Here is a 12,946-nt window from a genome sequence, read left to right on the forward strand (position 1 = left end):
GAGAGTTAATTCCAGTTGCAAAGCTGACTGACAACCTTGACATACTCTCTACTTCTTTCTGTTCAGCTCAAGCCAAAGGAGCATGATGGGGGAGTTGGCTTGGTTGGTGTGCACTGTTGGGATGGGAGATAAATGAGAAAAGAGTAAGCAAGAAGAGGACAAAAGATATTGAAATCAGCTTTGGCCCTTTTGTGACAGGACCGTGGTTTGTTACCAGATGGCTCATGATCTGTGAGCTCCTGAGGTTTGCATATGCCTCTGAATTTGGAGCTGAGGCTCTGATGGCATTGCTCTTGAAAGCATTGTATATAGCCAGATTGAAAAAGCATGTTAATGTTGTGCTCCTAACCATGAATTAGTACCTCAGAGAGTGGAGGAGAGGACAATATGAAAAAGATGTGATTATTTTACCAGCAGGCTGAAATTGCTTCAACCTCACAGCTGCAAGCATTTTTTTAACTAGGCTCTTCTGTTAAGTCGCCTTAATTTTTAGCTGACTGACTACAGCATGACTCCGTGTGGCTCTAATAAACATTGAAGGGAAGTAGTGTTGGCACTTGTTTGATATTTCCCTTTGGACTGTAATTGCTTTGTTTCTTCATGGACAACCCATTAACATGTTTTTTGCTGTCATTCTTTTCTGCTGAAACTAGGACTGGAATTTTAAGAATGGAAGGTAGCTGCCTGCAGTACTCCATCCTTACTGTGCTGGGTGCAGGGTTAAGAGTTTTGTCTTGTTTAGGTGTCTATCCATCCGTGTCTCCTCTCCTCCGGAAGTACTCTGCAGCATATGAACCGTTTCTGCCCTGGCATCTAAGATTAATGTAAATAACAGTGAGGAAAAGAGATGAGTGCATTATTGAAAGGTTTGACCTTATGATTTCTTTTCTCTCGCTCAATTAGTGGAGAACTGGTCCAGATCATGATGGCAACAGCGAATGAAAATCTCTCTGCTAAATTCTGTAACAGAGTTCTGAAATTCTTCACCAAACTCTTCCAGTTGAGTAAGTGACTGTGTTTAATCTCTGCATCAAAACTTTGATATCCATTTAAGATTTTTCTTGTTCTGCATATATTGACCTGCAGTATGAAAATGCTTGAAAGAAAACTTTTGGGGAGATACTGAAGACTACGTGTACTCATTCCCACTCATCTTTTGTGTTTTGTTGTCTTCTGTCCCCTCCTCCTCTCTAGCTTCAGTTTTCAGTTCTGTTGCTGTCCCTCCCCTGACAGCTGCCCACTGTGCACATTTTTCCTTAACTATTTGCCCTTTCAGTGTGTAGTAAAAGCGTATTCTGAGTTAACTAGTATTTCACCCATCCCTCTTTTGAAGGTGAATGTTTGCTAAGCAGACGGTTTAGCTCTCTGGAGGAGCAGGCACGAGGGGACTGTGGCAATATCTTCAATATGCATATGAACAACTAGAAATGACTACAAGCTGGAAAATTACACAATTCACTTTTATGTCATGCTTGATTTAGTTATCCCCAGTGTATATGAGAGAGAATAAATGTTTGGGGAGAACGAATGGAGGAATAGAATTGAAATGATGATGATAGTAACAGGGATAGCTGTGGGACTGTCTCCAATTACATACACTTTAGGGAATCCAGTGAATTTTGCTTTTAATAATAGAAGGAAAATTGTCGTCAGGCATGTTCAATTTGCAGCCACAATATCAGCCACTGATAATTCTGTCTCCTAGCTGAGAAGAGCCCCAACCCCAGTCTGTTGCGACTATGTGGCTCCTTGGCCCAGTTGGCCTGTGTTGAGCCTGTACGACTACAGGCCTGGTTAACCAGGATGACCATGTCACCACCTAAAGATTCAGATCAATTGGACGTTGTTCAAGAGAACAGGCAGCTGCTGCAACTTCTGACAACATATATTGTTCGGGAAAACAGGTAGAGAACAATCTTACGTGACTTGCATTATATATTATTGATAAAATACATATTCCATAGACACCTTCTAGTCTGTTAAATGCTGCTGATCTCTCATGCTGTAAGGCCATTGTCTTGCTATTGTTCTCTAGTGTATATTAATGTAGTACTATTTGAAATAGGACTACATTAACATACCCTAGGAAACTTTTAGTGTGTTCCAGCAGGGCCCATATGGGGCAGTTAATGCGCGACACACTAGTGCATGCTAGAATTTGCGCCGGTCTGGTGCCGGCTAATATATTGCTTAGATAACCCTCAGAAAAGTTGAGCTTAAACTGGTGTAGATGGGCGATTTAATGCATCTCAAACTTTCTTCTTGTTGATTTAGCCAAGTCGGAGAAGGCGTGTGCACTGTTCTGCTGAGTACCCTTATACCAATGGCAACGGAAATGTTGGCCAATGGTGATGGAACAGGCTTCCCTGAGCTCATGGTTGTGATGGCAACTCTGGCCAGTGCTGGGCAAGGTGCTGGACATCTCCAGCTTCACAGTGCCGCAGTTGATTGGCTGGGCAGATGGTAAGAGGAATGAGACCTGTGTTGGTGACTGATTATCTTCATGTGTTGGACTTCTTGGGAGTTTGGTAGTGGAGAGAGGAGAGCGAGGGAGTGCTGTGTGGTTGCCCCATAGTTCAAAGTGCCACCTGTTGGAATATGTGGTAGTTGGGATAAGTGCCTTTATGGAGACTTGTATTGGAACTGTGGAGGTCCTTCCCTTTTTCCTCTTGATGATTTATTGGCTCTACCTTAATGATTTGCATAATGCTGTTGTAAAACTAACAAACTAAATACGTAGGATCATAATCAGTGAGGATTAAATTGATAATTTTTAAGAGCTGATTTCTGTAACCATCTTTTTTTTAACTTTTCTTTATCCTATAGCAAGAAATACCTGTCTCAAAAGAATGTTATAGAAAAAATGAATGCTAATGTCATGCATGGAAAGGTAAGAAGCACAGGCAGTTCTCAGTCCTCAGTGTTTGGTTTGAGCCCTGGTCTGCATCCAAAAAGTTATACTGGTGTATATATAGTGGATAAGTGTTTGGTACCTTGTAAAATCTAAATCTTCACCTGGGAAATTCTCTGATCTTCCTTTTATACATGGTAGTAAATTTTCTTTTGATTTTGCTTACAGGCATACACTGTAGATTCAGACCCAAATTAAAGCTTTACACTCTGCCCTTTTCGGACTATATATAATTATTGTTTTAATGTCTCCCTGAAACTGAAAATTCATACCTCTAATGCAAATACTGCAAGCGGATAAAATCCCAGTTTCTTTTCTGGGCATTTTGCTAACAAAGGCAAGGTGTTGAATTTGATGTGGTTCACCAGTGAACTGAAGATGTCATCTACTCTCCACTGTCCATTCTGTTCTTGTCATCTGGCATGAGGTTGAGACCTACTTGTATTTGGTAGTTTTAAAGTCCTACCAGCTCACAAGAACTGGAAAGAGTAGCTAGTGCAATATGCATGCCCACAAATCAAAGCCTCTCAGGCCTCTCACCCTTGAGAGACCGTCTTAAATTTTTTAGAGAAAATGTCCTGTCCCCATACTGTAGCAATATGCAAACCACCTTGCAAATCAGTTATGTGCTGTGGTAGAATTTCTGAGTGCAACACAAATCCTTACAATCTGTGTCATTAAGAATTAGAGATATTTTCACATTTGTGCTCATTTAAACATAGATGCAGGAGGATTTAATTATTCCTTCTTCTCTTTTTTTTTTTTTTTGCAGCATGTTACTATACTGGAGTGTACATGCCACATTGTCTCTTATCTGGCTGATGTCACTAATGCTCTGAGCCAGACCAGCGGCCAAGGACCCACTCATCTTTCTGTAGATGGAGAGGAACGGGCTATCGAGGTGGATTCAGACTGGGTGGAAGAGCTGGCAGTGGAAGAGGAAGATTCTCAAGCTGAAGACTCAGTAAGTTCTCACAGTGTGATGTTCACAACTAGTAGCTGAAAGCCGATAATGTTGCATGGTTGTGACAGCTGGACTAAGTAATCCATCATCTCCACAGTCTCCCTTATACAACCAATTAAATTGTTGCATGCAAATAGTGAGAGTCACAATAACCTTCTAGATTTATATGTGCAGCTTCCAGATCAAATGTAGAAAAATATAGTGTTTTGACTTATAAAGAATATAATTTCATGTTGGACAATCTTAACCTGGGGTCTGAAAGCCCATCTGTGTCCTCTCTCTTAAATCACTGTCAGCAGTAAAGATTTTGCAGTTAGAACTGTAGCTATATAAGACAGAAGAGAATCCAGCTCATCCTTATGCAGATAGATTAATTTTTCAGTGATGACAAAGGTAAAGACTTTTTTGTCAGTAAAACAAGCAGAGATGAGCTGAAGACAGAGAGCAGAAATGTTGAGTAAGATGTTGCTGGTCTGATATAGCTGGTTCTCTGACTCTGTTACATTAATACCCAATTTAACTGGGGTAGCTTTAAGATTAAAGCTGCCATCAGTAATTCATGCCTTTAAATTCAGACCCCAATATCTTATTTTAATTATTGTCCAATATTTCTTGGATGTAAAATGAAGTGATTTTGTTTGGTGCCTGCTTTTTTTAGATGATGCTGAAACTCATTGTTTTCAAATGTGAATTTATCAGCGAATGGGTTTCCTTTGTATTAAGTGACTCCAGAGTAGGTAGGTAGATATGTAATACACTGACTAAATGATCTTCCTTCCTAAACAGGATGAAGATTCTCTCTGCAACAAACTGTGCACCTTCACCATCACACAGAAAGAATTCATGAACCAACACTGGTAAGAGCCCTCCAGGTCTTCCTAGATACAGACTATCAGCCTGGGCTTACTGGCCATTCAGAATTGGGGAAGAGATGATGTGCTAAATCTAAGGGGCTATAATTTCTAACCTGTCTGGTTTCTTTTGTACAGGTACCACTGTCACACTTGTAAGATGGTGGATGGGGTTGGTGTTTGCACGGTTTGTGCTAAAGTTTGTCACAAGGACCATGAGATTTCTTAAGCCAAATATGGTTCATTCTTCTGTGACTGTGGAGCGAAGGAAGATGGCAGTTGCCTGGTAAAGGATCTTCATGGCTAAATTTAAACTGTCCTGCAACTATTACAGGTTGCCTAAGTTTGGCTTTGTGAAGTCTTATATTGCACAACAGTTATTCTGTGATATCAATATATGGGAGGGGTCTCCTTTAGAATAAGCTTCATCACTCCCCTGTAATTTGCGGCTTTCTACTTAATGATTTCACCCCCTTCACCAAAAGGATCTATATTGGCAGATCTCTTAACACTAATTAAGACTTTTTGAACCTACATAACTAACTTGTGGTTTGTAGGTCAACTTCATGTTGCCCGCTTACCAGATCTCTGCTGTTTTGATGTTTCCCACCAGCTGCCAACAATGTTACTTCCTGTCTAATACAACATCTAAAAGGAAAGTGACATGTAGAGTACAGGGTTATTGCTGTCTTATCTCTCTGAAAATGTACTCTAAGGAATTAATTTTGCTCCAGTTGAAATCACTGAGAGTTTTGTCATTGACTTAAATGGAAACTGAATTGGGCCCTTGATATTGCTTTGTTTTTCCCAGGCTTTGGTGAAGAGAACTCCCAGCAGTGGCATCAGCTCTACCATGAAGGAGTCTGCATTCCAGAGTGAGCCCAGAGTGCCTGAGAGTGTCATCCGCCATGCGAGCAACTCCCCTGCTGATAAATGCAAGGTCACCATCAGTGATGGGAAAGGCCCTGATGAAGAGAAACCCAAGAAGAGCAGCCTGTGTCGAAATGTTGAGGGCTGTCGAGAGGAATTGCAATCCCAGGTATTGTAGTCACGTTAAAATCTCATTCAAGCATCAGGATCCCTCTGTGTAGTAGTTCTTCAGGATTCTCTGTTCTCCTAGAATGAAGCTGTCTTTATGGCAGCCAGTGCTTCTGACTTAGAGACTTTTACCAATTTGATTTAGTGTTATGCCAGTACAATATTAGTGTAGGGGATATGTTCTGTGTTGAGAGTTAACACTGGATTTTTGTGTCTAATGCCCATAAGAAACAGTGAAGTTTGGTACAGAGTGGTTGTGGAGTGGGCTGTACTGGTAGTTATGTTACACTAATAAAATAATACCAACGGGATCTTATAAGAGGGATAAGGCAAAATGCCACGTTTATTATAAATACAGAGGAGGAGAGAGAAATCAGGATATGCAGTTCTGTATTATTTCACTACTATTCCTTATTTATTCACACACTCATTGATACAAGTTCTGCAGAGTCGTTATAGTTACCAGCCTAAAGGTTGCTCGTGGCAGAGTACTGGCCAGGTAGCCTCACACAAGGGTGAAGCCGAGTCCTTGTCAGATGTGCATCCGATGCTCCTGGATGGTGGTTGCAGAACCAGATTCAAAATTTTCAGTCTTTAGAGTCTGTTTTTATAGGATTTTATTCCTATACCAGTCGATGGGAATTGCTTCATCATGCTGTTACTGCATTTGAAATGTTAATCACTGTTCTCACGTTTGAAATAAGTCCAACATGCAGATGGCACAGCAGTGACAGCGGTCTGGTGTTTATCTTGTTCTTTGGTTCTTTCATCCTTGGGATCGTTGGGTGGATTCCAGTTTGCCCTGCGCGGGTCATCCGGTATCTCCACTCTGCGCATTCTTTGGCCAGTCAAGGCTGAAGTTGTACTACTTAGGCTGTCACTTCTCTGTCCATTCATCCTTTTTATTTTAATCAAGCATCCATCTGCATCTATCCTCTATTTTAACATACATTTATCACTATTATTACTTCACTATCTCTTAACTTGTGACATCCTGAGAGTTGTTAGAAATCTACTGAAACTTTAACATACATAACAAACAAGTTAAAAGCTCCGAAGAGTGGGAAGCTGTGTTCTGTTTTGAAGAACAATTACAGTTGTTTTTGCAAAGCCTTATCGCTCTTTGAGAACAGGCTTTCTGTCTTAGGATGTGTTAACACAGTTAGCAGTTTGACCTTGCATGTCCCTCACCGAGACGGAGACACACACAAATGAAAAAGCAAGAGGCTTGTTTTGTTACCAATATCTTGAAGTTTAAGCTGTGGGGAATTCAGTCTTACCCCTTGTCTCTCTTGGCCTCAGACTTGTTATACACACAAACTTTATGGTTCTAATACAGAAATTCCCTGATATGGTCCAACAGTTAGACAACTGAGAATCAAGTAACTTGTCTATTAGGATAACAGTGCTGTAACTGCTTTTCAAAAACTTACCTGGCCTGTGAAATGCTGCTGCTATGGAGGTTTCGTAGGTATGTCTTGTGCTTTACTTACCACATGTATTTCTTGTAGGCCAACTTCTCCTTTGCTCCGCTGGTGTTGGATATGCTGAGCTTCCTAATGGATGCCATTCAGATCAACTTCCAGCAAGCTTCAGCCATGGGCAGCAGCAGCCGAGCGCAGCAGGCTCTGAACGAGCTGCACACCTTGGACAAGACAGTGGAAATGACAGATCAGTTGATGGTATGATTACTGGCTGGTTTGCTGATTCAAATGCTTGCTTTTGGGCCAAGGGGAGGGATCACTTTTGCCTCAGTTTTTAATAAGGGTAATGAGCAGCTTGGGGGCAGTGGGAGGGTGGCCAATGGGAACAAGGACATGAAGCAGAAATTACCACAACCAAGGTGGAAGTCAAACTCAGTCAGCTTAATAGGACCAAACTGGGGAGTCTGGATATTCTCCATCCAAGAATATTTAAGGAACTGACACGTGAAATTGTCAGCTCAGTAGCAAGGATTTTTAATGAATCTGTAAACATGGAGGTTGCACCCTATGACTGGAGAATTGAAAATATAGTACCTAGATTTAAGAAAGGGGGGGAAAAACGTGATCTGGGAAACTGACTTCAGTTTATACAAGGTCTTAGAACAAATTTTTAAAGAGAGAGTAGTTAAGGACATAGAGGTAAATGGTAATTGGGATAAAATACAGCATGGTTATACAAAAGCTAGATTGTGCCAGACCAACCTGATCTCGTTCTTTGAGAAGGTAACTGATTTTCTAGACAAAGGAAATGCAGTAGATTTAGTCTACCTGGATTTCAGTAAAGCATTTGATACATTTTCACACAGGAAGCTATTCGTTAAATTGGAGATGATGGGGATTAATATGAGTATGGAAGGATGGATAAGAAACTAGTTTCAAGGGGAGGCTGGGTCATCCTGAAAGTAAATTGTCAGGCTGGAGGGAGGTTATTAGGGAAGTAACTTCTGAGATTCCTCAGGGACTGGTCTTGCGACTGATCTTATTTAACATTTTCATTTTATGACTTTGGCGCACAAAGTGGGAGTGTGCCAATAAAATTTGCAGATGTCACAAAGTTGGGAGATATGTCCAAAACAGAAGAGGACCGGAATGTCATACAAGCAGTCATGGGATAACAAAGAAGATCCACTCATGGATCAGTGACTGATTAAAAGACAGAAAACAAAGGGCAGGAATAAATAGTCAGTTTTCAGAATGAAGAGAGATAAGTAGTGGAGTCCCCCAGGGCTTTTTACTGGGACCGGTGCTGTTCAACATATTCATCTGGAAAAAGGATAAACAGTGAGGTGTCAACATTTGCAGGTGATGCAAAATTACTGAAGATATTGAAGTCCAAAACAGACTGTGAAGAGTTACGAACGATTGCACAAAACTGGGTGACTGGGCAAGAGACTGACAGATGAAATTCAATATTGATAAGTGCCAAGTAATGCACATTGGAAAACATAATCCCAGCTATACATATACAACGATGGGGTCTGAATTAGCTATCATCACTCAAGAAAGAGATCTTGGAGTCATTATGGATAGTTCTCTGAAAACATCCACTCAATGTACAGCAGCAGTCAAAAAAGAGAACAGAATGTTGGGAATCATTAAGGGATTGATAATAAGACAGAAAATATCATATTGCCTCTACATAAATCCATGTTACGTCCACATCTTGAATATTGCATGCAGATGTGGTTGTCACATCTCAGAAAGATATATTGGAATTGGGAAAGGTTCAGAAAAGGGCAACAAAAATTATTAGGGGGATGGAACAGCTTCTGTATGAGGAGAGAGTAATAAGACTGGGACTTTTCAGCTTGGAAAAGAAATGACTGAGGGGATATGATAGAGGTCTGTAAAATCATGACTAGTGTGGAGAAAGTGTATAAGGAAGTGTTGTTTACCCTTTCACACAACACAAGAACCAGGGGTCACCCAATGAAATTTATAGGCAGCAGGTTTAAAACAAAAGGAAGTACTTCTTCACACAGCCTGTGGAACTCATTGCCAGGGGATGTTTATAAAGGGCAAAACTGTAACTAGGTTCAAAAAAGAACTAGATAAATTCATGGAGGATAGGTCCATCAGTGGCTATTAGCCAAGATGGTCAAGGATGGAACCTTTTGCTCTGGGTGTCCCTAGCCTCTATTTGCCAGGAGCTGGGAGTGGACAACAGGGGATGAATCACTTGATGATTGCCTGTTCTGTTCATTCCCTCTGAAGCCTCTGGTATTGGCTGTCAGAAGACAGGATACTGGGCTCGATAGACCATTGGTCTGACCTGGTATGGCCTCTCTATGTTTGTAAGATTTGTACAACCTTGAAAACTGGAGTGATAGAAATGGAATGAAACTTAATAGTGCATAGTGCAAGTTCATGCACTTAGACAACAAGAACTTGTGCTATAAGCTGGGGCTATATCAGTTGGAAGCAACAAAGGATGAGATAGACCTGTTTGTATTGGTCAATCACAGGATGACTATGAGCTTCCAATGTGATGAGGCTGTGAGAAAGGCTAATGCAATCCTAGGATGCATCAGGTGAGGTATTTTCAGGAGAGAGAGGGAAGTGTTGTCACCATTATACAAGACACAGATGGGATATCATCTGGAAAACAGTGTGCAAATCTGGTGTCCCATGTTTAAAAAAAATTAATTCAAACTGGAACAGGTGCAGAGAAGGGCTGCTAGTCTGATCAGTGGAATGGAGAAGCTGCCTTATGAGAGGAGACTTGGCTTGTTTAGCCTAACAAAATGAAGACTATGGGGGGAGATGATTGCTCTTCCTAAATACATCAGAAGGATAAATACCAGGGAAGGAAAGGAGTTATTTAAGTTAAAGGCCAATGTTGGCACAAGAACAAATGAATAGAAACTGACTATCGGTAAATATATACTTGAAATTTGATAAGTGTTTCTAACTGTTAGAGGAGTGAAGTTCTGGAACAGCCTTCCAAAGGGAGTAGTGGAGACGAAAAACCTAGCTTGTTTTAAGATTGCGCTTGATCAGTTTTTATGGAGGAGATGGTCTGAGGTGGCCTACGATGGCACATGGCCCATCCGCGATTGCTGTTAGCAAATATCTCCAGCAGCTGGAGATGGAACATTAGAGGGGGAGGGCTCCGAGTTACTATAGAGAATTCTTTGCCAGATGTCTGGCTGGTGAGTCTTATCCACAGGCTCAGGGTTTAACTGATAGCCATATTTGGGGTTGGAAAGGAATTTTCCCTGGGACAGACCCTGGGGGGTTTTCACCTTCCTCTGCAGCGTGGGGCATAGGTCACTTGCAGGTTTAAACTAAAGTAAATGGTGGATACTCTATAACTTGAAGTCATTAAATTAAGATCTGAGAACTTCAGTAACTCAGCCAGTAGTACCTTCATGAAGATACGGTCACATAAGCCTATTACAGGAGTGGGTGGGCGAGGTTCTGTAGCCTGCAGTTTGCAGTGGGTCGGATTAGGTGATCATGATGGTACCTTCTGGCCTTAAATTCTATGAGTCTAAATGAAACTATTACAGTTGTTCAATCTCTATTTGTCTCTACTTCTGTGTGTTCTTTGTGCCCCACAATGGTTCAGGTCCCAACTCTTGGCTCTCAAGAAGGTGCTTTTGAGAATGTCCGAATGAACTACAGTGGCGACCAGGGGCAGACAATCAGACAGCTGATCAGTGCTCACGTGCTGAGGCGGGTGGCAATGTGCGTGCTGTCCTCCCCACATGGGCGCCGCCAGCATCTAGCTGTGAGCCACGAAAAGGGCAAGGTGAGTGCTGAGAAGGGGAAGTGCTCCAATGGCACAGCAACCTAACATGCATTTTAAAGTAAGATGAAAAGATTTTAAAATGTTCCATAGTGACTAAAGAATCAAGCAGACTTCCTACAGTCAGACTCACGGACTCTGTAAATGACTAGACTCGTTTGGAAAAGCCTCCCTGAGTGATTGTTACTTCAATTGTTTCATATTTTAGGGAACAAAAATCTTGCTTCTTGCTGCAGAGATGCCGAGACAATACATTGATAGAGTCATATAAGAAGTTAGATACTGAGAATTTCTTTTTGTGATTCCAACATTAGAAAATTGACTTGATTTCATTATTTTGTAGATTACAGTGTTACAACTCTCAGCATTGCTTAAACAAGCAGACTCCAGCAAAAGGAAATTAACCCTTACCCGCCTTGCATCTGCACCGGTTCCCTTTACTGTACTGAGCCTAACAGGAAATCCCTGCAAGGAAGACTATCTAGCTGTGTGTGGGCTGAAGGTAAGGGTCTGACAAGCAAGAGAGTTCCTTTACCTCAAACCAAGCTGTGCTCCTCTCTCCCTAGGCGATGGCTTGTAGAGTTATGATTGGCTATCAAAGATCTGAAGTCATTGTGGGTGTCACTAATTCTAATTCTTGAATCACCTGCTACTAGTTTTAGCTGCAGCTTCATTTAGTATGTCAATCCTGTGTATTATTTTAAACCATTCTTGATAATGCCCAAAATAACCACTTCCTCAGATAACACTCAGGCTGACTGTCCTTTGTGCTCCAGAAACCAAAAAGAGTATTCATGTAAATAAAACTTGACTGAAATGGATGTGCTTAATCTTAATCTGCAGCCACTTCTAGTACTGAGCAATGGGTGATCATTTTGTATTTTTTTCAAATCTGTGCATAATTTCCACAATTGAAGAAATATACCACCCAGGAAACCAGTAATCTCAAATATTTGAAAAACCCGCAGAAGAGAGACAGTTCTCTTGCAAAGTCATTCACCCTAAAAACAGAGACACTTGATTTCTTCCTATGTGTATCCATCATTTGTGTTTGGGGCTAGGGAAAGGTCAATGGCCCTTGAATCTGTTTTTGCAGAAATAAAAATTTAATACTTGACATCTTTTATTTTCTTGTCCCAGGACTGCCATGTGCTAACATTCAGCAGCTCTGGATCAGTTTCCGATCACTTGGTGCTCCACCCCCAGCTAGCAACAGGAAACTTCATCATTAAGGCTGTGTGGCTGCCAGGATCTCAGACAGAACTTGCTATTGTGACTGCAGACTTTGTGAAGGTATGGTCACAACTTGTGGGTGATCCCTGATTGACTTGGTGCTGTGTATTGCTTTTCATTTCCCATGGAGCTGATATGGGGTTCTGGCAGTCTCCAGAGTCACCAGTGTGTCAGAATAACACAGTGCTCTTAATTAACTAGGAAAATTTGAGTTCTAGGAAGGGCATTACTGTTATCTCTAGTTTTCTAATATGTATTGCTATTCACCACTGTTAGTTATAGACTGTTCATTGAAACACAAAAACAAAGGCCTACATTTTCATAAGTGACCTCTTATTTTGGGTGCCCAACTTGAAATATTTAAGATTTTATTTATTCTCTTCCACCCCTCTGCCCCCCCAAGATACAGAACACCTGCAGCTCCCTTTGATTTCAGTTGTAGGTGCTGATACTACTTAAAATCTGTCCTTGATTGTCTACATTTGGACACTCAAATTGAAGGTCATTTTTTAAGATGGGCCAACATTTTCCCCTCTTCCTAACCTGACGAATGCAGAAGAAAGAGATCATTCATGGATCTGAGGTTATCTTTATCTCCATATTCTGGCACCTGAATAATCTGCCCTCCGGGATGTGCACCGTTGTAGGAATAGTTTGTCTGTGTTTATGCTGTATTAAGAAGAGCTGTTCTGTGGGCTCACTGCTAATTCCCTC

General features: G+C 41.2%; 1 protein-coding gene across 1 annotated transcript in view; it reads left to right on the forward strand.

Moving 5' to 3' along the window:
• Positions 1 to 12,946, forward strand: part of UBR4 (ubiquitin protein ligase E3 component n-recognin 4) — a 114,040-nt gene that overhangs the window by 27,757 nt on the left and 73,337 nt on the right. Inside the window, 12 exon segments of the mRNA XM_032787556.2 lie at positions 904 to 1,004; positions 1,706 to 1,904; positions 2,275 to 2,463; positions 2,827 to 2,890; positions 3,684 to 3,875; positions 4,662 to 4,732; positions 4,865 to 5,012; positions 5,538 to 5,765; positions 7,276 to 7,446; positions 10,820 to 11,002; positions 11,343 to 11,501; positions 12,140 to 12,292. Of these exon segments, the coding sequence (XP_032643447.1) occupies positions 904 to 1,004; positions 1,706 to 1,904; positions 2,275 to 2,463; positions 2,827 to 2,890; positions 3,684 to 3,875; positions 4,662 to 4,732; positions 4,865 to 5,012; positions 5,538 to 5,765; positions 7,276 to 7,446; positions 10,820 to 11,002; positions 11,343 to 11,501; positions 12,140 to 12,292 (1,858 nt within the window).

Source organism: Chelonoidis abingdonii, chromosome 23 (genome assembly GCF_003597395.2).
Source record: "Chelonoidis abingdonii isolate Lonesome George chromosome 23, CheloAbing_2.0, whole genome shotgun sequence".
Taxonomy (NCBI): domain Eukaryota; kingdom Metazoa; phylum Chordata; order Testudines; family Testudinidae; genus Chelonoidis; species Chelonoidis abingdonii.